Raw genomic sequence first — 27461 nt, 5'->3', positions numbered from 1 at the left:
AAACAAAGCTTCGACCCACCCAGAGTTTGTTTGCAATGTGAAAAGTGTCTAATAAAGCTTCTCAGCTGCTGCTCTCTTAGTCACCATGCTTAAACGGACCTTGGTAAATCCCCAAAGTGTGACATTTATTAAATTATGTAGCATTTACATTGTGTTGTCGGATATATTGTAATCCGAGAGGTGTTTTTTCCTGTTTTATTGCATTTTTTTCTAAGATTTTTTTATCGCTACTCCGCTGCTTGTTCCAAACAAGCCCTCACATTTCTGGAAACATACAACACAGCTCATCAGAAGGTAATTATTTCCCAGGATGGCAATGACCTGCATGCAAGCTGAATCACTACTGTGTTACATAACTCATAGAAAGCAGACAAACATGTTATTTGGGTCAGGGTTATAGTGACACAGAGCAAGCAGAGACATCATGGAAGATCATTAAAGGCCTTAATGCAAGAGTATCACAGCACATTAAAGCCTACTTTACATCTTAGTGGTCTGAAAGGGGCACTCCACTGATTTATTGCTGATTTATTTCACAAAATGACATGCGAGGAAAACATTAAAAAGAGAAAATTGACACAGATGTGACTGAGACATCCTGGTTTTTAGGCTTTTAGTATGGGTCAAGCTCGGACAACGCTGGATCCTACACGTCCCATACAACGTAATACCGTCGTTTCTTAAACACTTCTTTCCTGTTAATGCCCAAGCTTGTAACTTTTTTTTGTTCTAAATTGTTCTTAAGACATCTTCGTCCAGAGCCACAGAGGAAATTATGAAAGTGTTCTGACTCGCTGAGTAGCACTCCCATATATGAGTAAACTGAACATCATGTGTTAAATCTGTTGAGTGCCCATTTTCGTGGTGGTCACGAAAAAACATCTGTAATTCTAAAATGTATTTCTTTCTTTTATCATCTTTTTTTTTTTTTTTACGTTGGTTTGTTATTCACATGAGGATTAGAACATTTTGACATTATACTGCTCTATTAACCACATTTTAAATAAAGGTCTCTTATTTCTAATTAAAATTTGAATGTCCCATTGCGAAAAAACAGAGGAAAAAAAAATCAAATATTACGCTTGTGAAATCTCACACTAAAAGCAGTCATTGTTGGCCGTTGAAATAACCTGACTATTACTACGGAGCGGGAACCAGAAGGCTACAAGGGTTGAGCCAAAGCTGCAGTGGAATCTGGGTCAGAGCTAGTTAACAGATTTGTTTTAGCCATGCTCTTCCATTTACAAAGGAAAAACTACAGCGTGGCAGTCTGGAACCAGGTCGCTGCAGTGTTGGAAAAGTGGAAGGGTCCTCCAAAAAGGGGGAACATACACAGGCCCAGCCAACATGACAGTGACATCCAAATACTGTCGCGCCTGAACAGTGGGTAATTATTGTGGAAGGTCGCACTAACTGACTCAGAAAACCTCAAACAAGGCCTCCTAAACTGTGCAGGAAGAGTTATTTTGGCAGACAAGAAAGTTAATATCTTGTGGAGCCACAGATGTGGCAAAGAGAGGGTATATCATGTGAATGTGCACACAGCATTGTTCACACTGAATAAACACTGAAGCTAACGTTAGGACATCTAGCCAATATTTCCATTTGCTCAACATTATCCATAAACTCACTATTACCATTTGGTCATAAAAGTCAGGAGGCCTCAATCTTTAAAAAAAAGTAAGAGCGCCAGCATGTTGTTAAGTCTAGTTTAATGTAGCATTCCACAGATAAATTGCTCTGGGCTTTTTGTTTATGTCAGCAAAATTATTAAAAACATAGAGTCAGTGGCAGACATTCAGACAAAGTTCCTAGATAATCGGGTGTGAGTACTATTACTGACGAAGAAAAACAGACCTGAGTCAAGATACGCAATGGACCGATTTATTTATTAGAAATCTTTTTTGAGATTCATACCATAATGACAGCACAGCAGAACATTACAACCCTGTCTGTTAAAGGTGCAGTGTGTAAGATTTAGTGGCATCTAGTGGAATGAACTTGGCAGAAAATGGAATATAATATTCATATGCATGTTTTAATTAGTGTATAATCACCTGAAAATAAGAATCGTTGTGTTTTCGTTACCTTAGAATGAGCCCTTCATATCTACATAGGGAGCGAGTCCTCTTTCACGGAGCCCCAGATGTTGTACCGCCGTGTCTCTACAGTAGCCCAGAATGGACAAACAAAATGCTGGCTCTAGAGAGGGCCTTTCATATTTTTCGCTGCCACTGTAGGTTCTCCTACATGCTTGGAAGGAGACTGTGAGGGGAGGGGTATTCAATTGGTTGCAATCTGCAACCTCACCACTAGATGCCTTTAAATTTTACACACTGGTCCTTTAAAACAGCAGGCAGCCACAGTGAAAAACATTTCTATGTTGTTGGCTAAAAACCTTTGAGCAAACTGCGAATCTGAGACAAGGAGGCACTTAGACTATTGTGTCCATGATTGTGGAAATGGCGTCAATCTGCTCTATCCAAAACTTTTCTAGCCAAAACACAGTCAAAGAATTAGTTCATTGGTATTGGAAAATTACAGAAAAATGGACTTAAAACTGAATTAGTATCACAAAGTAGGGAGAACCTGTTTCTACTCTAATGTACTCAGGGTATTATCATGAGAGGTCCTTTATTAGAGAATTAATTATCTACCCATCTATCTTTTTCTCCAGTTAGCTTGGCAGGGCTGCTGACTAATCCCCCGGCCGGTCAGTAGCAGGAAAAGTAGTTCAGTCCAGTGAGAGAAGGTTTAACAGACCTTCAACACTGATCTGAAATCAGACTTGCTGTTAAATTCGTTGTGGTTTTAATCTGCGATACAGAAACTATTCAGTGTTCAGAGGTGTAGTAGTTACAACTAGCTCCAATGTCTCCTCTACAGCTTGGCTTTGCCAGGCTGCAGCTGCAGGTTTTGAAGCTTCATGGCCAGTCCCATGTTCCCTGTGATCTTCAGCTTACCCTGGAAAAACGCCTGTGAATCAGAAAGAGTGATAAACGTCATCCAGACAGTTGTGAATCTGAAGTGCGGCTGAGTGTGTGTTGTGGACGACTACATGCTGCTATTAAGAGTTACCGTGAGAGATTAACCCAGGGAAAGTGGGGCAACAGCAACAACAGCTTATAAAATGTCATGAAACTGCATGGCACACAGGCACAGAGTGGGTAGAGTTGGAGCAATTAATGTTTGTGGACTGGAGTGCAAAAAGGAGGTTGAAAAGGTAAATCAGATGAGAATTTAATAATTTGACCACTCTGAGGGATCGGAAGTTCTTGGAACATTGACTCATTTCTCAGAAGGAACATAAAAGCTTTTTCATGGGATTGTAAGACACAGAAACGGAAGAAAGAACTGAAATGATCAAGTTTGCCCTTTTATCAATACCATCCAATTACTGGTCCACATTTCCAAATGATTTTGGGGGGTTGGGGGTGGTGGGGGGGGGGGGGGGGGGACTCTTGACCATGTTCTTGCAGCAGTGCCTGGACTACTTTTCTGACTCTGGGTACATGTAATCATTGTAAATGGCTATGGACTGTTGGAAGCGAGGTGATTCATAAAATCACTTTTCCAGTACAAACGACCAGGGTGGTCCTCATGATTCACTTCTTTGCCCGTACTAATTCAGAGTTGGAAAATATTTCTGCAAATAACATGAAAACAAGAGAGAGCTGAAAGGTGAGATGAAATGATTTGATTCATGCCTCCCTGAAAAATTCTGTATGTGAAATTCCAAACTTTAGATGGCAGCGGTGAAAACAAATGGACTGAGATCATAAGTTCATGATTAAAATTGCACTAATAACAGTTTTCTTGGCCCAGTGAAAACACAGCGACAAATCAACACCTTCCTCTTTCATAATTCATCATCATCATGTTTTCAACAAACTGTGGATGTCTATTTATTGACATTTTTGAGTGCAGCCCATCACTACTATTAAAGTTTTTATGTTGACCCTCACCATGAGTATATGGGACCCATCTTGCAGGAAATACATAGTATTATGTAAAATACAAAAACTGACAATACGTTAGTCCATCTCTCAGTACTTTCCTCTCAGTCAAACAATACTAAGAGTCTACAGGCATGTTAGCAGTCATGGGCATATGATTAGTTTTGCAGGTATTTGGTCATGAACCAAAGTACTGGTCAAAGTAAAATTTTGTCCTGAGAATGAGGTGCTATATGAAAAGTCAGGGGATCACCAAAGTTATTACAATTCATCCTGAATGTCTGTAACAAATTTGATGTCACTCCATCCAATAGTTGTCGAGTGAAAGTGAAAAGTCACAAGGGTTCATCCTCTGCATACAATACAACAGTTGTTAACCTATTTCAGCAAAAGCCAAAAGAGCCAACCTGCTGGTGGTGCTAGAGAAAAAGCCAGGGGATCACCAAAGTCAGTAGGCTGTGTCTTCTCGGGACCTTGAATGACTACAGAATTTAATCGCAATCAGAGAGTATTTACAGCAGCAGGATAGCACATGTGATATCAAATCAAAATAAACTTCAGTGTATGTGTTCATGATGAAAGAACACGTCAACCAGTGTGGCTCATTGATGTGTTTTAATAGTTTTAGGACAACAGAGACAATACTTGTTTGTTTGATTGACCCTTTTCATAGGATTTGATGAAAATAAGAAATATATCATCTCATCTTCTGAAGGCCCTGAACATCCACACATCCTGGCTGATTAGCATCTGGACTCTATGCTGGGAATTATGACATATTATGTGATATCACCAAACTCTCTGAACTAAGAATGATCATGAGGTAAGTTTACCCACCTTAACAGGCACAACTAACAGGAGAGTGAGGGAGATGTCAATCAAGGACAGTGAGTGCACACCCACACAGTTGTGAGCTTAATCGGTGAGTGGAAACAGCTGTGTGAGTGCTGTGTAGGCGCTTTAGGCACGGGTGTTTCTACTGACATGTTAGAGAATAGTGTTAGCAAATACTTACAACTGTCAATGTCAATCCCTCAGTATAACCTTTCTGTCGATGTTTATTATTTGGCTTTGACAATTCGACTGCAAGAGGCTGACACATTTGCCTTTTTTTTTCCCTTTTTTGCACACAAACCACATTTTGTGTTTCTTAGTCAGGCATGAAACAAATCTCCATTGTTTAATTCTCAGGTCTCTTTCGTAGGCTGAATGCAGGAAATCTGTATCATACTTTCACCCTACACAGCAACAACTTTCTGGCCTCTGGTCTGAGGGCGGGAAATTGGAACAATCAGCCAATAATGACACAGCACAGACTTTCCTCTTAGTTTCACACAAGCACTATCAAAATATCCTGTTGGTGCCACATCCAACTGGCAAGCAAATCTGTTTGGACAGGATACACAGGCTGAGGTGAAATGGAATGAACTGCAGAAAAATGCCAAGAGGATATGCAACTACATAATTCTGTCAGTGCCTGGACTATTATACTGATGCCATATAACAGAATTACCGTACAGTAGAGTACAACAGTGGGTATGTTAGTACAGACATAGGCCTTAAGTACACAATAAAAAACTTAAACCTCTAAATATTTTAAAGTCACTGTCTAAATATCAGTAAGTGTTGGAAACAATGACTTTCTACTACAATTATGCAATGCATTAAAGCTTTTAAGGCGTAAGGGATACTGTTACTATTAACAGTTAAACCAAACTGTTTTTAAGTGTCTACACAAATATTACACAGGAAAATAAATAATGAAGTCATTTTCAGTGCAAAGTGATTTTTTTTCCAACTCAACTTTATAGTCCAGACTGGATGAAATTTGTCTTCAACTACGATCACATATGGTGAGTACAAAACATAAGAATGTCAAACATTTTTAAAAATCTGTAAAATGTAAAGGTGTCATGACCTTACAAGATATGAACAGCATTCAGGACCATATATAAAAATAAATAATATTCTTTTTATTATTTCAACCAAGTAGGCATACAATTATTATTATCTCATAAGAAAAAAGCTCTTTCTATAATTGTTTTTCTTCCGTCTCCTTAAAATCAGGATTTTTCTGCTCTTTTCTTGTTTTTTTTTGGATGCAACTGTGCATGTAACCTTTTACTAATTAATCAATGCAAAATAACATAAATGAAGCCTCAGATATAAAGTGTAACCCCAGATGTCCACTGGATCCAGCTGCGTTGTGTTCATCATGGTTCTAATGTCCTCTGAAAGGGTTTCAGAAGTGGACTGTCTCTTCTCCGGCCTCCTTTCCAATACAGTTTCAACTTGTTTTTCACAAGCATATAAACATGTTTGCAGTTCATTTAGAAACGATACCAGCTGCCTATCTTGTTAGCAGCAAGTAAACCACTCCCCACCACCGCCAGCACATTGCTCTCCTTTTTTTTTTTTTTTAAAGGGGACCTATTATGCTTTTCCTTATTTTCATTCATATATATAATGTTAAAATGTCGGATGTTCATATTAAAGTGGCCAAAGTGTCAAATAATGAGGTAAACGTACGTAGAGTTAATCCCTGTGAGAAAAAAAAGCTTTCAAGGTTTCAGACTGCTCTGAACGCTCGGTTTCCAACAGTTTTTTCTACTTTTGGCTCGTGACGGATTTCTTTATATGGTCATCTGCTCCACACACTGCGCACGTTGTTCATCGCTCCGCTATGCTACCATTATGGCATTTTTCCATTGTTTTGGCGGTACTCACGCCGAGCCATGACTCATGTCGAGCTGGCACGCTGCGAGTGTTTTTCCACTGCACAGCACGGCAAAGTAAAATAAATAGTTTCCCTTTTGGAGATGTGATGGTCATCTGTCATTAAACATCATCATCACTGTGGCTGTTTCTGCTTGTATTATTCCTGCCTGCATTATTTCTAACTGATCCGCTCAACAAATAGTTTTTAGGGTTTTTAGCCCCACTAATGAAGCTCTGCTAATTCAGTGAGGAACACATTTCATTTCCTGTAAATTCTTCACAATAAAAGTCTTCTGTTATTTAGTCTGACTATCCTGCCATTAAAACTTTAAAAGGCACCCATATTACTCTGGGTCATACAAATACTTAGGAATTTGGCTTAACAGCAGATTATCATTCAAGATTCATATTTAACATTTGACTCAGAAATTTAATAAAAATCAAACTAGGCTTCCTGTATAGAATCAAAGGATGTCTGTCTTCCTCCATCTGCAAAACTATTGTGCAGCCAACCTTCATGTCTGTGGAGATATTCTGTATTGTCATGCTGCCTCATCATCACTTCAGCAGTTAAACCCTGTGTATCATTGTGTGTTACGCTTTATCCCAAATGACAAATTTCATACTCATCATTGTTCTCTGTATCACAAGGTTGGATGGATTTCTTCACAGTCAAGAAGAAATAACCATCTCATGTTATTCATCTATAAAAACTGTTGAAGCTTCCAGACTACCTCACATCTCTTCTCTCGTTTAAATCTAGTAACTACAGCACACGATCCAGTAACTACATAACTTAAGATATCCCTCGTGTTCACACTAATGTTGGCAGAACTGGTTTCACATACTTTGCACCTTTTAAATGCAAACTGCCCTCAAACTTGAGTCTAACATTCCTCTTGGAGATTTTAAAGCTTTATTATATGATGTTTTTATGATTCTTGTAACTGTTTTTTGAGAGACTGAAACTGCCAGACTAAATAAAGATTAAATAAAAAGAATGAAAATGGTGATTTAAAAGGTTTTAATATGAAGCAGTAAAGCAGGAAATGTTGGGTTTTCATCAGTAGTAACTTAGCACGGCAGGCTTCCAGAAAGCTGGCCAATCAGAACAGAGTGGGCTCATTGGGAGGTGGGCCTTAAAGAGACAGGAGCTGAGACTGCCTGTTAGAGACAGAGGCTGAACTGAGGGGCTGCTTAAAGGACCGGTATAAGATAAGCAAGTTTTTTGAACTGTGAATCATCATAAGAATCATAATAGGTCCACTTTAACTTCTATACTTCTCTCTCTGCAAACAAGAAAGTGACTTTTGCTATATATTTGTTTCTTTTCTGTCCTAAAACAACATTCAAAACCCATATGAAGATTGAGACGATTTTTTGGTCGCTGTAATTGTTCTGTCCATCAATCCTTTCTGAACATGATTTCAATGTAAGAGATGGGGGACAAAATCCATAGTCCTCATTCAGTGTAAAATAATACATTCTAAAGTTAAGATGAAGCTTATATGAGGTTTCAGCAGTCTGACTTGAGATAAATCAGGTGGTTATCTTCCACAGCAGTGACCAGGGAAACACAAAGAGGGAATTTCCTACTAAGATGACTGTCACTGTGGAAGATACCCACTCGATTTGTCAAACTCAAACTTCTGAAAACTGTGGAAGGAGCCAGAACACATCACAGTCACATCCAGTAGACATTGGAGTAAGACACATATAATTTAAATAGTCCCATACCAACCAAACACAAGCTGTAAGTGTATCTGCACATATCTTAATCCTTTCTGTTGCTGCTGCGGGCTGGGAGGATCAGCATTTCGTTTTTTGTTTTTTTGTGTGTATGCAAATACACAAGAAAATGACAAACTAAATCTTAAAATCATCATCAATAATAAATGCAAATGAGCTGTGAATAGAATCACGGCACATCATGGCTGAATACTCACAGTCTGTGGGTTCATCTTTCCTGTCATCAAGGCCAAAAGGTCTGTATCTGACATGCAAATGGTGCAATCTGCTTTCTTAGCTAAGGGGCAGAGAAACAGGAGCTAAGCTTAACACAAATATACAGACATACAGCTTAGGGATATTTGTTCAATGGCTTGCAGGCAGTTTTACTGTATCGAGAAGATGTCAACAAAATTTAAAATGTTTAAAGGACCAGTGTGTAAGATTTAGCGGTGAGGTTGCAGATTGCAAACAACTGAATAGCCCTCCTCCCTGTAGGAGAACCTAGAGTCGCCACGAAACTCGTGAAAAAGGTGAAAGGCCCTCTCTAGAGCCAGTGTTTGGTTTGTCCGTTTTGAGCTGCTGTAGAAACATGGTGGTGCAACATGGCAGCCTCCTTGGAAGAGGACCCGCTCCCTATGTAGATATAAAGGGCTCATTCTAAGGTACCAAAAACACAACGATTCTTAGTTTCATGGGATTATACACTAATTAAAACATACTTATGAATATTATATTCAATTTCTGCCAGGTCAGTTCTGATAGATGCCACTAAATTCTACACACTGGACCTTTATGTAATGTAAAATCACAGAAAGATAAGGCAGAAAAACAGCCTGTGTAGGCCTTGAACTTTAACCTGCATGTCACCGTATAGTTAAATATTAATTTTCACTATATTTGAGTTTTCTCACCTGTGTCATTGTGAACGCAGCCCTTGCCGTTCTTCACATCCACCACCCAAGTTGCCTCCTGTCCATTTGGGCCGTCCTTCACTTTGAAGGCAAACACCCCCCCGATCTTTTTCACAAACTGCTCCCCTTCCTGTTCAAAGTACACAGAGAGTTTCCATACTTTAAACCCTTCAAAATCTCTATTACATGTCCATAAAGAGAAGAGAAATCAGAGAATTGGACATTTTGAGCAGTAACTGGAATTTTAAAAATCAACCCTGTGCAGGTTTCTTTCCCTTTATTTACAGGCTGACAGCGTACTCACTACATGTATGACATATTTCAGAATGAAAGCTCAAGCAGATACTGAAAATTTATAGCCTATACTTTTTAACACTACTTTTATAACTTCAACCAGTTTTACCAAAATTAACAACATAAAAACAACTACAGGATCTTAGTAAAAAGAAAAAAAAGTCCCAGTATTTTATCATATTAATATCAGCAGAGCTCAGACAAACACATTCAATATCATTTTATATATTTTTATAGGTCAGTGGAAACATTTTATCGTTCCAGACTTTCTATTTCCACTCTGGTTTTTAAAACAGAGCTTCTAACAAACAGAGAGATCGTTTACGACACTAAACACATGATGATGATTATAGCTGCATTTTAATTGTTTAAATTTATTTCATCCCCGGAGTGAAGCTGACAGTGTGGAAGGTTTTATTCTCTGATTCCATCACTGCAGCTCAGAATAACATGAGACAACTGTGTGATGATAACTGGAAATAAAAACAAAATATTATCTTTTATTAGAAAAATAATCCACACTGTTAATTGGCTCCCATGATTATAAACGCAACATTTGGGTCAGACAGACCTCATCAGTCATTCACTACTATTCCTCTCTTTGCTTCAGTAGCAGAAACAGTTTTTTATGTGACATATTCAGAATCTTTTCTTCATCATCCAACTAAAGAGCAAGAAATACTCTCTCTATACTTCAGTCATATATAATAATACCTACATGTATTTTAATCCTTAGCTTACTTTTAATATGTGGAAATTACTTCTATTGTTTCTACATCTAATTCTCTTGTATGATTACAGACTATTGTTTATATTTCACGTACTCGTACTTGGTATCACCGTTTCATCTCATATCATATGAAGTACTTCATTCATCGTTTTGATGATGTCACTCGTAATTAACAACCCCGCCTCTTTCACATGAACATGTTCATAGCTGGTTGAAACCCCAGAGTTGACTGAGCTAGTTAATAGCCAGCTTTGTAGTACTGGTTATCTGGACAGGCAGGGTTAGATTCAGTGAAGCCAGCTAATAAAAAGATATCCTGGGTATGTTGAACTTGCTTCATAATACAGGCCCCAGGAGAGCAATGATAGTAGTTGTGAGCTCGAGGACAACAGTCAGGCACTCCTTCTGATGCTGTGCAAGCTCAAAGCACGGTTTTCCTTGCAGGCTACAATACTGCCTGTGCAAGCAGAGATATTCTGCAAGCCAGTGCTATGAAAGCGCTCGCAAAAATAATATGGGTGTGCAGCTGTTTGAGTTGCATGTGCAGCACGTGGATCTCATTTGTGCTCAGGGATTGTGGCAGAGATATACCGTCATAATATGTCTCAGCTGGCCATTCCATATATTCTTATTTTCAGGATAAATTTGAATCCTAAACTTAAATACAATTCCAATTGCCTTTATACCCAAAGGTTTTCAACACATGGCAAAATGCTGTATCTGTATATAAATGGAGAACCATGTTGATAACTAAGTACTGTAAAAAAAATTACTAATAGTGTGAAATGATCAACAAAAAGTACATTTTCATGGATTTTGTCACAGTTTTTTTATCCTTCTTTCCTTTTGTGGTGAAAGTATTCTGTTTTGGAATTATAATAATAATTTCATTGCTGAAATGCAATCATCACAGGTAAGCTATTTACATTCTCTGTCAATGCTGTAGTTTATTGTGCATATGGGCACATATCTACAATGAATTAGATGATCGTTTGACCAAAGGATGAATATATATATATATATATTATATGTATATATATATATATATATATATATGTATAATCTTGAAAGGAGTGGGTGTTGCTGCTGCTGTTATGTGAGGTTGTGATTACAGGCTGTTGGTTCTGGTTTTGAAACAACAGCCTGTAAGCCAATTGATTTTTTAGTGCTTGAGTTTTGTTTAAACATTAGGTTAAACTTCAGCGTGCACAGGGTACCATGCCCTCAATCAGGTGTAATGTTTTTTTTAGTTTATATGCAGTTGTGTGTGTAATTTTACTTAATTATCCAAATACCAGTGATTTCACAAATACAGTAATAATTGCAAAGTGTTTCCAAAAGCAGTGTTTTTGGCCCACCTAATGACCTGATGATTTCTGGCTACTTTGAGGAATGTAAAATATGAAACATATTTTGGTTTGTTTAATACTTTTTTGTTTTCTATATAAGTCCATATGTGTTATTTCATAGTTTGGATGTCTTTAGTATTGTTCTACAATGCAGAACATAGTAAAACTAACAAACTAACAAACATTTGAATGAGTAGGTGCCTCCAAACTTTTGACTGGTAGCGTGTAAGAAGCAACTTTTTAATATGATTTCTAATATGATATTTAGCCACAGTTGTCCACCATTAGAGAAACAAGTTGTGCTGATCTGCATAATTTTGGTGTCAGTTGGGTTCTAAGGGTTAATCTGGATTTGTGTATTACAAATTCGATGAACTGGGTACAATTGAGGCCACAAAATGGTAACTGCTTAAAAACACTGAGTTCTGGAGGAAACCATTTGTTTGATTGAGTCAAAATACACTTGAAATTATTTTTATGCTATGAAAATGACAGTTGAAGTGATCCAAACGTCCTACCATGAGGTTAAAGGCCACATGAAGTGGTATGATGCAGACCTAGAAATACCTGTGACTGGACTACTGTACTACTTCTAAAATAAAACCAAAACTAACTAAGTGTCCTTTTAAAAGAGCCACTGGAGTAAGACTCCCAGAGAATAAATGCCAGTAAAAGTGGTAATAAAGTGGCATTTAAGGACGGGTTCGCAATTTTTCAAGTCTGTCTTAAAACAATAGTCAGCTGCACAAATGAACACTGAAACATGTTTTTCTTGCTGTAAACATTTCTCATGTTCATACTGACCATTAGAAGATCCCTTCATAATGCACTTACAATGGAAGTGATGGGGGATAGAATCCACAGTCCTCCATCTGTGCAAAAATGGATTAAAAAGTTTATCTGAAGCTTCAGTCGTCCAAATGAGTCAAAACAAGTAGATATCTTTCAACATTACAGTCTTTTTGGTGCTAAAGTCCCTCTTTTTGTTACTGTACTTCCACTGCAGCTCAACAGGAAACACAAAGAGAGAATATGATGCTAAGAAGACTGTAAATGTGGCAGATATCTACTTGATATGTTTAACTCAGACTGCTGAAGCCTCATATAAGCTTCACATCAACTTTTAATTGCATTTTTGCACAAAATGACTGTGTGGACACACTGTGGATTTTGTCATCCATCACTTACATTGAAAGCACATTTGAAGGAGATCTTTTAATAGCCAGTATGAACAGGAGGAATGATAACAGCGAGGAAAACCTCTTTCACTGTTCATATGGACACCTGACTGTTGTTTTAAGGCAGGACTTGTGAACCTGTCCTTTAACAATAATGTCTAGTGTATAGTGAGAGATGTTATCACCTCCTGAAGCTTCTTGTTGATTTCCTGGAACACAGCATGTGCTTTGAAGCCCTCCAGTCCGTCACTGGCATTGGTGTTAACTGCTTGAATCCTGGACATGGTGAAGGAAAAGACAAGGAAATGAGAAAGTTAGCGATCATAACAAAGAGATAAAAACACACACAGATACAATCTAATTCTTTTATATTGGCCTCAGCAAAGGTGCTCAGTGTGTGTTCACTCTCAGTCAATTTCATAGTATAGCAGGTGGATAGCACCATGCAATCACCAGCATTGAGGTGACATACCACACAAAATCAATTCAATTGTCACTTCCACAAACTGGATGAGGATCCATCAACTAACACCTTCACTGCTTAATTCGCAATCTTTGTACTTAAACATCAACACAGCCTCTTCCAGCTGCCACTATCTTTATATCTGTATACAGCTGCCAATCTTTATCTTTATACAGCTGCCAATCTTTATCTTTATACAGATGCCAATCTTTATCTTTATACAGCTGCTACTATCTTTATATCTTTAAACTGCTGCCTGCTGGCTGAGGAGATGCTGCTGCTGTGCAACACAGTGGCAAACACTCCATGCTGCAGGTGTTGAGGGGGGTCATTTTTCAGGTTTACACAAACGGGGCCAACTATATAATTATGTACTAATTAACCAACGGGGGGTAGCACCCCGTTGTAAAGGCTTGTAAGCTGGTAAATGTACGAATGAGCTGACTTAAACAAGCGTTAACGTTGCAGTTTGACATTTTGTAGCTAACTTGGTGTCATGTTAACAGGGACAACAAGGCTGACCTCGGTGAATTAATCAACATTCAAACCAAAAACAATGCAAACAAACAAAGTTCAGTATTCATACCTTAATGTCAGTACTTCAGGCATTTTTGCAAGAACGTTAGATGAACAAACAGCCTCAAGCTCAACGAAGCCGCTGATGTAGCCTGTACTTGCCTGCTTTTGCTAACTGCACTTCCTTGTTTCTTCCTCCTCTCCCGGATCTTCAGACTCGACGTGTCGATGTCAGATAGCCCCGAGTGTAGCCTATATGTGTTAAAAAATAATCTTGCCACATTATAGTCCACTTTATGCTCTACAACAGTAACATACGTTCTCAGTTTAAATTTTTTTTAAAATAGGAGCCAGACCAGCGGTTTGCATGTTTTAGCACATCCACTACAACGTAGCCCACATCACTACTAACTCTTTTGCAAACTATGCTGCTTTTGAATGTATTGTTTTCTACCTTTTCCGGCAACTATCGACAATCATTCATCTCTGTATGGTCTGAAAATCATCCAGCAGACTCTTGCTTGAGTTGTGTAAGTCACCTCAATGAGGTCAAAGCCTGCTTTAACTTTTGTCAGTGACATTATATGGGGTAATACTGTGCACGCTGTTCAAATCAATGCCCATAGTCGTAATGAAAAAAACATTAAAGTTACTCTCCACTAAAAAACATGTTTTTCTTCTTGTTACTTCAGTTGAATGTTTGAGCTTCACTGTTCAGAATGAAGTATGTGCAGAGTTTGACACGTAAAGGGTGTTTTCACATTCATCTGCTGAAAGTAGAAGGTTTCTCTGTGCTTGTTGAAAATCTAATTTTAAGGGGCGGGCCTATGAGGATGATTTGTGACATCACAACTAGTTTCAAAGCCAGTCCTGGTCCAATATTCAATTTACACAATTGTGATGTGGAAAGTTGACGCCTCCAGTGCACAAACACTGAGAATGGACTTTACAGTAAATCTTGTGTCCAGCAGTTAAACTTCTGAGATGAAATACATTCACATATTCATAGATTCTGTGTTTTTTTTGATGAGGGAGAAGGAGTAGATATCATTTTAAGGAATTTCATGAGGTTATTATTGTTCAAAGCAGAGTATTTTTATATGTCTTAGTACATGTCTGGAGGGGATCTTTAATAGATAAAAATATAGACTTGGATAGTAACATTGATGGATTACACAAGTACTCATTGATTTTTTCTTGCAAACACACTGGTACCTAAAGAGACTTGAGAGGTACCAACTCCATTTTGGATATTGATTTCTGTGCTCATTTCATGGCCAAAAAGATGAACCTCAAGTTAAATTTTTGGGTAAAATGAAGCATAAAATACTTCCCATGCACACTAGTTTATGAACTGTATTATTCTAGCCTAGAGGACAAGTGGAAACTGGGGGGCGGGTTATTGTGTTGTCTGCCTTTCAGAAATGACAAAACATAAGGTTTGCATGGCTATCCTTGCTTCCAAGGTTTTTAAGATATCCTATCACATAAATCTTGCACTACTAGTAAATACCCGATAAGATATACAAGAGAACATTAAATTATTACTATCGCAACCACAGAATCCTCAGTGGTCTTTGTCTGCCTTGGTTGTGGACAGAGGCTTGATGGTGTTTGTACAAGACGATGTTTATTCCTGTTTCTCCATAATCCCGTTCCAAATACACACAGACAGATTGTCAGACTTCAACACTTAAGGCTTCTTGCCAAAGTCTGTGCAATTGCACCTTTGATTTCAACATGATAGGCGCTGAGAAATATGATGGTGTTATAGAGAGATAAGCTCACAGACAACATGTGCATAACATTTTTGCTTGTAGCCGATCAAAAGCCAAGATATAACATTTCTGATGTCAATTTGATACACAAGTCGAAGATATGGTGACAGGTGTGTTGGTGAGAGTACTTTTTTGATGTCATACAATCAGAGAACATTTCAATGTGCAGGATGCAAGTGTCTATATGCTGTAGGCTATTCAAAGAGGGCAGGTCAGCAAATGACACCGCATTTAATGTACACAGCATGAGAGGAGGCAAACATGAGAAAATCTCATCAGTCTAATGGAAGCGGTGAACTGTCACCCTCAATGCTTTTCTAGAGCAGTGAGGGGGGGTTCATCGGATAGTGGCAGGCAGAAGCTGGTGCGTGGGGGGAGGGCTCAAGACCAAGCACCCAAATCGCCCTCTCACTCATCACTATGATAGGCTGAACGCTTGCCAAGCCACGGGAAAGGCATGCTGTCATGCTATATGATTCAGTCTGGGCTTTTTTTTTTTGTAGTCCATGTGTGGAGTTTGAGCTCACCACACAGCTTGGTGAACTTGACAGCCACTAATCAGGAGCACACTGCACTCTGCTGGCCTGAAAGCTAAATAATAACAGGTTGAAAATACTGTAGATAGTTCACAGTGTGCCATCAGCCAAAGTTCACCTTTTTTCTACACAATGCATCACAAAATGTTGGTAAATGTTAAGGTTTGAGCTTGGAAATGTGCTTTTTAAGTGTTATACAGTATGTTTCAGATTTTACATGTGCTATGTTAGCATTGAATGTCCTATTGGATACTGCCTGAACTTGAAGAATTATATAAAACAGCATTTGCAAAGTTATTGTAAAATAACTGGTGCAATAAATAGTCACAAGTAACTAACTTAAACCTGACTTGTTAAACTCGAAACCTGTATGTGAAATAAGGTTCATAAGAGGTGATTTATATGTAGTTCTGTCCCAGTAAGCCTTGCTTGAGGAGGTCGTGATGTAGTAGGCTAAACAATGACAGAAAGGTGAGTTGAATTATAATAATGGGACAATATTTATGGAGAAATTACCTACTCTTTTAGCTCACATCTGTGCAAAGGGAACTGCCTGCCTCTGTGAAATATTTCACACCTAAGGGGTAATCATGGTTATTGTCAAAATGACAATCGGCTTTTGTGGGTTGCATTTTGAATGAAAGTGAGTTATGAGTTAAATCAAGTTGAATTAGGCACCTTTTTACACTGCGATGATACACAAGGCAATGTTTCACATGTGATAAAAGGCATACGTTTCACCCATATAATGATGTTAACACAGATGTCATTTTATTTAGTCTGGGTCATGAATGCTTGAATGTGTGTTGTTTGTACTGTAAAGCCTGACCCATACTGGATTTTTTAGGCTGAATTATTAGATATGTACTGAATGTGACAGTTGTCAGTCAAACTTGTAAGGGCTCTCTGGTGGACAGGCTATGTAATAGTAATACTGTTTATAAACCACCTCAAACATATCTTTGACATTTATGTATTGCAGTATCTTGCTACTTCAACCTACAGTTATGCCGAATCTGATATATCTGGAACAAGCTAATATCTATTTATTTTTCAGGTTCTGGTACTAGCTTCATTTCATTTTCGTTTATTTTACTGTGATGTATGTATTTTTTTTTATTACAATTGTATATTCATTTTATTGTAGTTCTTTTACTACATTGTAATATTGATCCCTTGTGTCTGTGATATTAAAATGCATATTTTACTGTTAAAGTCTATGTTGTAGTAACATGTTTAAAAATTACAATAAAGATGAAAAACTGTTGTTTTGTCTTATCTCTCAAGACATAGTTGAAAGACTGTCTCCTCAGAGCAGTGCTGTATATAAATATATATTTATATAAATATATATATTGTATATGTATATAGGGGAGACCAGGGACAGTTGTAACACTTTTTGTGATTTTCCCAATAAATCAAAAACCACTGATAATGGAACAGTCCATTTGCTATATTATAAACTGCAATGTGTCAACTACTGAAACAATGTATTTAAGTGGTTTATGAAATATGTACAGGTTGCAAAATTGATTTAAATACAGTCACTCCACTGTTACAACTGTCTCTGTACACTGGGGCAGTTGTAACACATGCCAGGGACGATTGTAACATGTCAAAAATATACATAATTAATCAATCATATACTCAAAATGAAAAAGATTATTTATTATTCATGTTACTGTAACTATTCATTTCTTTTTTTAAAAAATTAATGAATACCCTTTTTCACACTACATGACAAAAAGAGGGGAAGCCATCAAATTATAATGCAAGAAAATTATTTAATGGGTAGAACACATCCTCAGAAAGTTTAGTCATGAAATCAAAATGGATTAGTTTGAGGACAACACTCAGTATAGGGTCACATGGCAAATGACGTATGATTTGGCCACTGCCCTGACTGATTTGCCCTGTTTAATGCTATCTGAAGCCGTCTCCAGCAAAGGAAGTGGGACTCCCCTGTCTGTCTTCTTCTTTCTGATATTTAGCATGCTGTAAGCAAACACATGTTTCCACTGACTATTAGCATGCAACTGATTATCATTAACATAGCATGTCATTTTATGACATTTTGCATTTAATTTGCTATCTATCTATCTATCTATCTATCTATCTATCTATCTATCTATCTATCTATCTATCTATCTATCTAGTTCATGTAGACCTTTAGGTTTTTAAAATATTAATGAAATCTGATACTGGGATGGTTGTAACAAGGTGTTACAACCATCCCAGTATCACCAGCCATGTTTTCACCTCATGTGAACTAGCTTGACTGCTACATGTTAGCCATTTCTATTTGTAGCTTACAAAACAGTGATTTTAATAATACTTGTTTGGATTCCTGGACATTTGATCTCAGGACAGTATCCAAACAAATACATCTGATTGAAAAGTTACATTTTTACCTCAAAAAAACATTTTTGGTGGTAACTTTCTCCAGAAGTTTCAAATGTGGCTCCTTTTTTGCAAGCAAGAAGACAATCTAACTGAGCGTGTGCAGAGTGAGTGTAATCACTGTAGCTTGTTTCTGATTGGAGGAATTCAAGGTGTTACAACCGTCTTATGTTACAACTGTCCCTGGTCTCCCCTATATAGATATCCAGTCTGTAGCTGTGGTCTGATGCTGCGTTCACGTCTTATCGTAATTACGAATACTGACTTATAGAAAGCGTTCCTCTCAACATAGAAGTCGTAATTGCGACAAGAAAGCCTCTGAAATTGTCCGAAATGCCCGACTTGTCGCTACATAATACGGAAGTGTTTGGAAATCACGTAAATAGGTACGCCTCACATCGGCAAAAGTCCGTTTTTGAAGGAAATCAAACCCACATTTACTGGATATGTGTTATATTGACCATGCACAGTATTTTTAACCCTCACTCGACCAACTCTGTAATTTCAAAGCCTTCTTGAACTGTGATTTGAACGCTGGCAGTCTGTAAACATCATGGATGTATTATGATGAACACAGGGACCTTCTCCACTTCTCCCATTCATACTATAAAACATGAATGCGGCATGTCACGTGGCCAGTATAGCCGGTTAGACTTCCTGTTGTCAATTCAGTGTATTCAAGTATTTGTTTTTGCTCTAACGGATATCTAACGTAACACTTCATTGTGTTTGCAACAAGTCAGAAGAGGGTTTTCTGTGTGAGTCACCTTTTTATCTCAAGAGAAACGGTTCGGAAACAAACAGGTCAGCTAGAAGGGCAATTTGACACTGACTATTTTTTGCATCACGGTAGCCTTAACTGTCCGGTGTGCTAAACGTCAGTACAGCTCCACCAGGTATCCAGTTTGCTTGCTAGTACCATGTCGAAACTGCTCTCAATGCAACGCGTCGCCTCTCTGAGGAAACCTGGAGCTCTGATTCATTTAAGAGCGACTGCTTTGGGGATCGATAAGCGGAACTACAGCAGCAAAACAGACTCTTCATCCGAGTATTTGCACCGAAGCGTCGTTCCATCGATGCATTACCAGAAGAGTTTACCCAGGTAAGGGGATCATTCTGAATTTTGTCGTGCTCATGTTGTCATGCACATTTTTTCGACATTACTCTAATATGATGTTTGAATTCATAACATTAAAGTGGTCTAATATGAATCTAAATGACATTCGAAGAGTTATATGATGTAGTAAGGTGTTTAATTTGAAGGAAGGTGACCCATCAAGCTTTTAGATGAATCTAGGTGAAAGTGCATTGTTTGTATTAGCTCGATGGCCACTAGGGGGCATCACGTGATTAACGTCATGTACTGGACAGCTGAAATACTTTCTCTCTGATTTTACATTTTGTGAATTGTTTAGGTTACCCGTACCAAAACTGGAGGATACTATCAGGAGGTATTTAGCTGCTCAGAGGCCGCTTTTGGATGATGAGCAGTTCAGGTAGGTTCATGACTAGGACCTTTTGATTTCATTATTTGGTCCTTTGCAACCAGAACTAACAGTTTAAATCTTGCAACAATGTTTTTTTTTTGTGTGCCCTCAGAACAACAGAGAAACTTGCAGAGGATTTCCAGAATGGTGTGGGGAAACAGCTGCATGAGGAACTGGTAGCTCAGGACAAAAACAATAAGCACACAAGCTACATCTCAGGTGAGTGTGCCATTATGTTAAAGTCCCCCTCCAGTCAAAAATGTTATTTTCTTCTTGTTCCTACTGGATCGGATATTTGAGCTTCACTGTACAGAATCATGTATGTGCAGAGTTTGTTTTCACATTCATCTGTTTGAAAGTGGAAAGTTTCTCTGTGCTTGTTAAAAAACCTAGTTTTTAGGGGCGGGTCTTTGAGCATGATTTGTGACATCACCACTAGTTTTGAAGCCAATTATGGTCCAATGTTCAACTTGTATAAGTCTGATGTGGAAACATGAAGCCTTCAGTGCACAAAGACTGAGAATGGACCTTACAATGAAGTAGGAGACATCTTGTGTTCAGCAGTTAAACTTTAGATTAACAATATTTACATATTTATAGATTCTGGATTTTTTTAATGAGGGAGAATGAGTGATGTCATTTTAAGGATTTTACTTGGTAATTATACTTTTTTTTTCTGTGAGAACCACATCATACACACACACGATTGTTTTAATACATGTGAGGAGGGGATCTTTAAATTCTGCATCAACATGAAACTGAGCATCTTTAATGCACACAGACACTAATGAATCTTGTCTTCTTTGCTTTCAGCGCCATGGTTTGATATGTATCTTTCTGCACGTGACTCTGTGGTGCTGAACTTCAACCCCTTCATGTCCTTCAACCCCGACCCTAAGACCGAGTACAATGACCAGCTTGTGCGGGCGACCAACATGGTGTGTTCAGCAGTGCGTTTCATGAAAACTCTGCGAGCTGGAGTGCTGGAGCCAGAGGTTTTCCACCTTAACCCGGCAAAGAGCGACACAGACGGCTTCAAAAATCTCATCCGCTGGGTCCCGTCCTCGCTGTCTTGGTATGGAGCCTACATGGTGAATGCTTACCCCCTGGACATGTCTCAGTACTTTCGCCTCTTCAACTCAACTCGAATTCCCAAGCGCGGGCGAGATGAACTGTTCACCGATGAGAAAGGCCGACATCTCCTGGTTATGAGGAAAGGCAACATGTATGTGTTTGACATAGTGGACAGGGATGGGAATCTGGTGAAGCCTGCAGAGATCCAGTCCCACTTGAAGCACATTTTGTCCGACCCGACGCCAGCGCCTGCCTTCCCTCTCGGGGTGCTGACCAGTGAGAACAGGGATGTGTGGGCCGGGCTGAGGGACAAGCTGTTAGCGGCTGGAAACGCAGAGGATTTACGGATGGTGGACAGTGCACTTTTCTGTCTCTGCCTGGATGATGAGAACATGAAGGACCATATTCACATCTCCCACAACATGCTGCACGGCGACGGCTGCAACCGCTGGTACGACAAGTCCTTCAGCATCATTCTAGCTAAAGACGGACAGGCAGCCATCAATTTTGAGCACTCCTGGGGCGATGGTGTAGCTGTGCTCCGCTTTCAGAATGAGATCTTCAAAGACACAACGGAGCAACCGCTGGTACACCCGGGTTCTGCTCCCGCCGCTGTGGATTCAGCCTCTGCTGTGCGCAGACTGCAGTTCAACCTGGACGGCGAGCTGAAGAATGGCATCACAAAAGCCAAAGAGAACTTTGACTCGGCTATATCAAAACTGACCATTGATGCTATGGAGTTCAAGAAGGGTGGGAAAGAGCAGTTAAAGAAGAACAAGTTGAGTCCAGATGCTATAGTGCAGCTGGCTTTTCAAATGGGCTTCCTGAGGCAGTATGGACAGACAGTAGCCACGTACGAGTCGTGTAGCACTGCAGCGTTCAGGCACGGCCGCACAGAAACCATCCGTCCAGCCACCATACACACTAAACAGTGTTCACACGCCTTCGTCTGCCAGCCAGGGAAACACAGTGTGGAGCAACTGAAGGCCATGCTCCATGAATGCTCGAAATATCACGGGCAGCTCACCAAGGAGGCAGCTATGGGTGGGTATAAGACGTTTCTACATTTGGTTTTTAAAATCCCCTGAAATATTCACAATACTGTCCAACTGAAAGACAATTGGAGCTTGTTTCTGAAAAGGCTCCATAAAGCCATTTTTCCTCTTGCACTCATTACACTGTAACATATTCCTGATGTCATTTTATGTGCAAAGACAAGATGCTTTGGTGATTTATTAACAGGAATGACAGTCCAGGATTAACTATCTAAGTCAGCCATAGCTCCAGCGCCCAAACTAGATTTGTATGGAGTACAAGCTGAACTACTTGAGACATGGAAACCACTAAACATATTACATTTTCATCTTATTATCAATATTTTATAATTTACGATAGTTGTGATTATTTAATATATTTGCACATTTATTCTGCATGTGCAGTGATTCTGGACACAGTTTATTTTTTCTTTTCTTTTTGTTTCTGGGAAACTACTACAGCAAGGGTTTGTTCATAAAGTGCCATATTTAAAGCCACTGAAAATTTGGCTGCAACATTGTTAGTATTACTCTATAATATTAAATGTTCATGACTTAATAAGAAAGTAAGTTTTGGGGTACTGCAACCCTGTCACTCATAATAAACAGCTGATTAGGAAAATAAGTTTTCCATCTTTGATACTTGTACTGACTGCCAGCTGTTGGAAGCTTCACACCAACACTTCCTGGTACCTGCATTAAGCAACCTTTTATTTTTGAAATCTAAGAGGTAAAATTGCACCAGTTAAGACATCAGCTGTGTCCCAAATCCATACTACATACTAACTGTAGACAGTATATCTGTCTTTATAGTGTATTATATTTTAGTTTTAGATTTTGCAGCTAATATACAAGGAATCAATATTCTTTACTGTTTTATACTAACAGCGAATTGTGCAATATATGCACCATATAAAGTGAATCAAACTGTAACTAGAATGACACTAACAATTAACCTTAACGGACAGGAATCAATTTTTTTCCAAAAATGGAGTAGTTTTTTGCTCTGGAGTGTTCCTGGAGCTGTTTCACCACCATCCACTGTTAATTTCAGTCAGAAATCTGCTTAAAATTAGTACGTAGTATGGATTTGGGACACAGCCATGGTCTCAACTCACTCACACACACACCCTTTGATCCGCTGCACTAACCACTTCCTTCATTTCTCTCACCAGGTCAAGGTTTTGACCGTCACCTGTTTGCCATGCGATATCTGGCCAACACAAAGGGTCAGGCTCTGCACAGTCTGTACGCTGACCCCGCTTACTCTGCCATCAACCACAACATCCTCTCCACTAGCACCCTCACCAGTCCAGCTGTGAACCTTGGTGGCTTTGCCCCGGTGGTGCCAGACGGGTTTGGCGTTGGCTACGGTGTTCACGACGACTGGATCGGCTGTAATGTGTCCACCTACCCAGCTCGCAATGTCCACGAATTCCTGCAGTGTGTCCATAAATCTTTAGAGGACATTTTTGCTGTCCTGGAAGGAAAACAACTCAGTTAAAAGACAAGCGTTTGTCATCACTGAAGAGAAAATGATAGTTTTACTATTTCGTGAAGGTGAATGCAGTCATTCACAATTTAATACTTATTGGAAAAAATGCTTAAAGTGAGATAATATATTTTCTACACTAACACCAATAATAGGAAAATTGTCAGTTTTCATCTTAAACTGATTATATCTACGGACTTTCCAGGACACAAGTCTCTGAAGTTTGACTGAACTTAACAGCAAGTTCATCCTGACAGTGTGCAGTGAGCTGTAGCCTAATGTGAAATGTTAGCTGTCTTTTCAATTTCAGAGTAACAGAAGTTATACAGTGACAGCCCAGATTCAAGGTGCTGTTCACATAATTTATGCAGTTTTTTTTTCAGACTTAGAACTTTTCTGCAATAGTACGGAAACGGACGCTGTGCCTTATCAGACTGTTGCACGTCACACAGAGCATTAACTTATCAGTACTGTAATAACCTTGATGCCATCATTCTCTATCATTAACCGCCTTATTCATGTGGTTGAATGTATTTTGAAATAAAACTTGAATTGTATTTGCTACATTTTTCATATGTACCAGAAAATCCTCCCATTAAAATGCATTATTACTAAAACTGATATTCACTATACTACGTACTATACACTAGAACTACATTAGTCACTGAATGTTACTTGTGATGCCCTTCTTATGAATAGCTTAGACAAAGCATTGTGATTTTTTTTTCACCCTTTATTTAAAATAAAAACAGTTCAACCAAAAGCAAATGTACAAATGCGGTAGTACAACAGAAACATCAGCTAAAGCACTTAGAATGACAAAATCCACATGTTAGATTGGCTTGATCTTGAAGTGTAGACCAATGAGACTGAAGACGAGACATTTCAGATCTTGCACCAGGTAGTAGAACACACGAAGACCCTCAGGATCCCTGAAACACAGTGCAGTTTTAAAAGTTATAGTCATTTTGGCCTTTTGTCAGTGATAAATATCTACTATCCCAAATGCTGGAGACAAGTACTCACTTTGACTGGTTGACATCAATCAATGAGCCGATTTTGGAAGTTGTGAATGAAATGTGTTCGTCCCCAATGACAATCTCCAGCTCCTGTGAAACAACAGAAAAAGAAGAGTGGTTCCTAAGGCTTGAGTAATACCTTTTTTGGGCATGTTACAAAGTGTTTAACACAAAACAATAAAAACAAAGATACAGGAATAAAATCAAAATTACAGAAACAGTCAAACTGACTTGTGAACAAGTTAAAATGTCTAATAGGCTATAAATAAATAGTAGTTTTTAAGAAATTATTTAAATGAAGATAATGATTTAGTGTTCTGTGTTTTCCTGGTTTTACACCTGTTAAAAAGACCATAGTAGCAGTGCAGTCATGAGGAAAAAAGGGCAACATGTGCATCTTTAAAATTTAGGTCAGAATAAAAGAAATCCAAAGTTTTCACTACGGGCTTGATGATGTAAGCAATGGTGACAAGATATGGCCTGATTTGTGCATGCAGGATTTCTGCTCCAGTAATAAAGCCCTCTGTTACCTTCACAGCTCAGACTGATAGGAAATGACAGAAAGATTAAATGGGTCAACAGGCTAAATGAATCAGGTCAGTGATGCTGAACGGAGTCGGTGAACAAACCTGTCTTCCAACTCTGTCAGGAGGCGGCCACAGCGCATCATCTTCCTTGGTGATCTCGCTGTCATCGATGATCCTCTTCAGCTCCTCCATCACACTCTTGTGTACATAAGCCTGGGTTGGTGATCAGAAAACAAAAACTCAGTGATCTTTCGATGTATTCAGTGTCACGACACACAGAAAAACCAGATTAGAATAAACTAAACTAAAGAGGACCTATTTTCAGCTCTATAATTTATTCTGGGACTACAGTAGAATAACTCTGAATGATCACAGTTCAATAATCTCCTTATTTATCTTTCGTTGTCCTTTATGCAGCCCATCAGTCCAGCCTCTGTCTGAAATAGGCAGTATTAGCTCCTGTTTCTTTAAGGCCCTCCTCCCAATGAGCCCACTCTGTTCTGATTGCCCAGCTTTATGTATTAGAGTTGTGTAAATGTACCCCTGATGCAAACCCAACATTTCTTGCTTTACTGTTTCAAATTTAAAAAAGCTTTTAAACGTCTAAATAACAGGAGACTTTTATTGTGAAGAATTTACAGGAAGTGAAACATGTTTCTCACTGAATTAGCAGAGCTTTGATAGTGGCGCTAAAAAAAAGGTCAAAACATATGGAGATATTTGAAGCTCTTTGTTCGGCGGATCAGTTTAAAATAATGCAGGGAGGAATAATGGAGAAATGCACAGAAACAGCCACAGTAATGATGATGTTTGATGAAGAGCTGCAGATGACCAGCACACCTCCAACAGGTAAACTACTTATTTTACTTTGCTCTGCTGTGTAATGGAGTCATGGCTCGGTGTGACTACCCCCAAAACAATGGCAAGACATTGTAATGTTAATGGAGCAGAGCAGTGAACTTGCACACTGTGCGTGGAGCAGATGACCTTATAAAGAAATCCGTCACAAATTAACATCAACTTTGGCTGAAAGTAGAAAAACTGTTGCAAACAGAGCGTTCAGAGCAGTCTGAGGCTGGTGCTTTTTGCTAATAGGGATTACTTCTATATACGTTTACCTCATTATTTGACACTTTGACCAGATTTAATATGAGCATCCGACATTGTGACATTATTTATATGTCTGAAAACAAGGAAAAGCATAATTGGTCCCCTTTAGCTTATGCAGCTAACATATTTACTGATATATAGAAATCACTGAGAATAGGTGCCCTCTGTAACAGTGGTTATCATATCATTAAGATATATTCAATGTTTTCTCCTGCTTTAAGTGAAGAAGAGAGCCCTCTACTGGCTTAGTTATCCATCATGATGACGATAATGAATGAGCCAACAGTTATGTTTAAAATATAGTCACATTGTTGATATCTAAACATTAAATCAAAAACATTATTTGCTCATGTGGCATTACAGTGACTTTAAACATTAACGTTTGCCAGAAATATGGACTGCCAATGCTACAAAAGTTTGGGAACACAGATCCTCCAGGAAGTTTCGTGGTTGAAACCATGTATTACCTCTTTTCTGATCATGACGTCGTTCTTGTAGTTGCTGTTGTTTGCATACCTCAGTTTACCTACAAGAAAATAAACCGTATGAAGCAGAAACTTAAAAACAATGCATCTTTAATCAAAGACCCCTGAAGTTAGGAGTCCTGCAGGCCACATGGCGCTTATAATCTAATTTAACTATACGTAAATAAGCACCACATTGAAAGTTAATTAGTTTTACGGACTATATTCAGCTTACATTTAACGTACTATATTTTTCACACAATGTAAACCAGCGAGAGAATTGGGCGGTTATCAACTCACTTTGGTCCGCTGCGGCCTAGTCACAGGCGATGTTAGCTTTCAAACAGGAAAAGCTAAAACATAAATTAACGACAAATTAAACTTACCGTCAGGTCTGAATTCAAATTCCAGGAATTCGTGCCCAAACTTGCCCTTATGCCCGACATAATATCTCAAATAGAAGTCGCTTGTTGACATTTTCAATTTCCAGAGAGTCTTGCCGGGGAAGTCGGCGGACAAAACTCAGCTAAAGAGAGTAGCCTCGCTAAACGTGTACGCATGCGTAGAGGCTCACAAGGCGCAATGAGATTTTGTTGCCCAAATATTTGTCTATCAGGTAGTTCTTACATTGTACTACATTGTAATACCTTTGCGATGAATTTAGATTCATCCAGAATTTTACACCCGAAATTTT

The 27461-nt window shown here is 38.7% G+C and overlaps 3 protein-coding genes across 4 annotated transcripts; 1 reads left to right on the top strand and 2 right to left on the bottom strand.

Moving 5' to 3' along the window:
• Positions 1-1868: 1868 nt before the first annotated feature.
• scp2b (sterol carrier protein 2b) lies at positions 1869-14341 on the bottom strand. 2 transcript variants are annotated; one of them, XM_044362460.1, is made up of 6 exons: positions 14301-14341; positions 14009-14098; positions 13053-13143; positions 9317-9446; positions 8621-8700; positions 1869-2976 (listed from the first exon to the last, which is right to left on the bottom strand). In XM_044362460.1, the coding sequence occupies exons 1-6, from the start codon at positions 14324-14326 to the stop codon at positions 2881-2883; spliced, it is 513 nt and encodes a 170-aa protein (XP_044218395.1). In that variant the 5' UTR covers positions 14327-14341; the 3' UTR covers positions 1869-2880. The 2 variants fall into 2 exon arrangements, with proteins under 2 accessions (XP_044218395.1, XP_044218396.1); XM_044362461.1 differs by lacking the exon at positions 14301-14341 and having other exon boundaries at positions 13917-14061.
• Positions 14342-19172: 4831 nt separating this feature from the next.
• cpt2 (carnitine palmitoyltransferase 2) lies at positions 19173-24201 on the top strand. The gene is made up of 5 exons (XM_044361849.1): positions 19173-19662; positions 19976-20056; positions 20160-20266; positions 20861-22165; positions 23331-24201. Exons 1-5 carry the CDS (start codon positions 19481-19483, stop codon positions 23657-23659), a joined length of 2004 nt encoding a protein of 667 aa, XP_044217784.1. The 5' UTR covers positions 19173-19480; the 3' UTR covers positions 23660-24201.
• magoh (mago homolog, exon junction complex subunit) lies at positions 24037-27347 on the bottom strand. Its single transcript, XM_044361850.1, has 5 exons — positions 27154-27347; positions 26771-26829; positions 25296-25406; positions 24674-24756; positions 24037-24579 (listed from the first exon to the last, which is right to left on the bottom strand). Exons 1-5 carry the CDS (start codon positions 27242-27244, stop codon positions 24480-24482), a joined length of 444 nt encoding a protein of 147 aa, XP_044217785.1. The 5' UTR covers positions 27245-27347; the 3' UTR covers positions 24037-24479.
• Between the last annotated feature and the right edge of the window lie 114 nt (positions 27348-27461).

Source organism: Thunnus albacares, chromosome 9 (genome assembly GCF_914725855.1).
Source record: "Thunnus albacares chromosome 9, fThuAlb1.1, whole genome shotgun sequence".
Taxonomy (NCBI): domain Eukaryota; kingdom Metazoa; phylum Chordata; class Actinopteri; order Scombriformes; family Scombridae; genus Thunnus; species Thunnus albacares.
The sequence above is the reverse complement of the archived record's forward strand: the minus strand, read 5'-3'. Positions and strand labels throughout refer to the sequence as shown.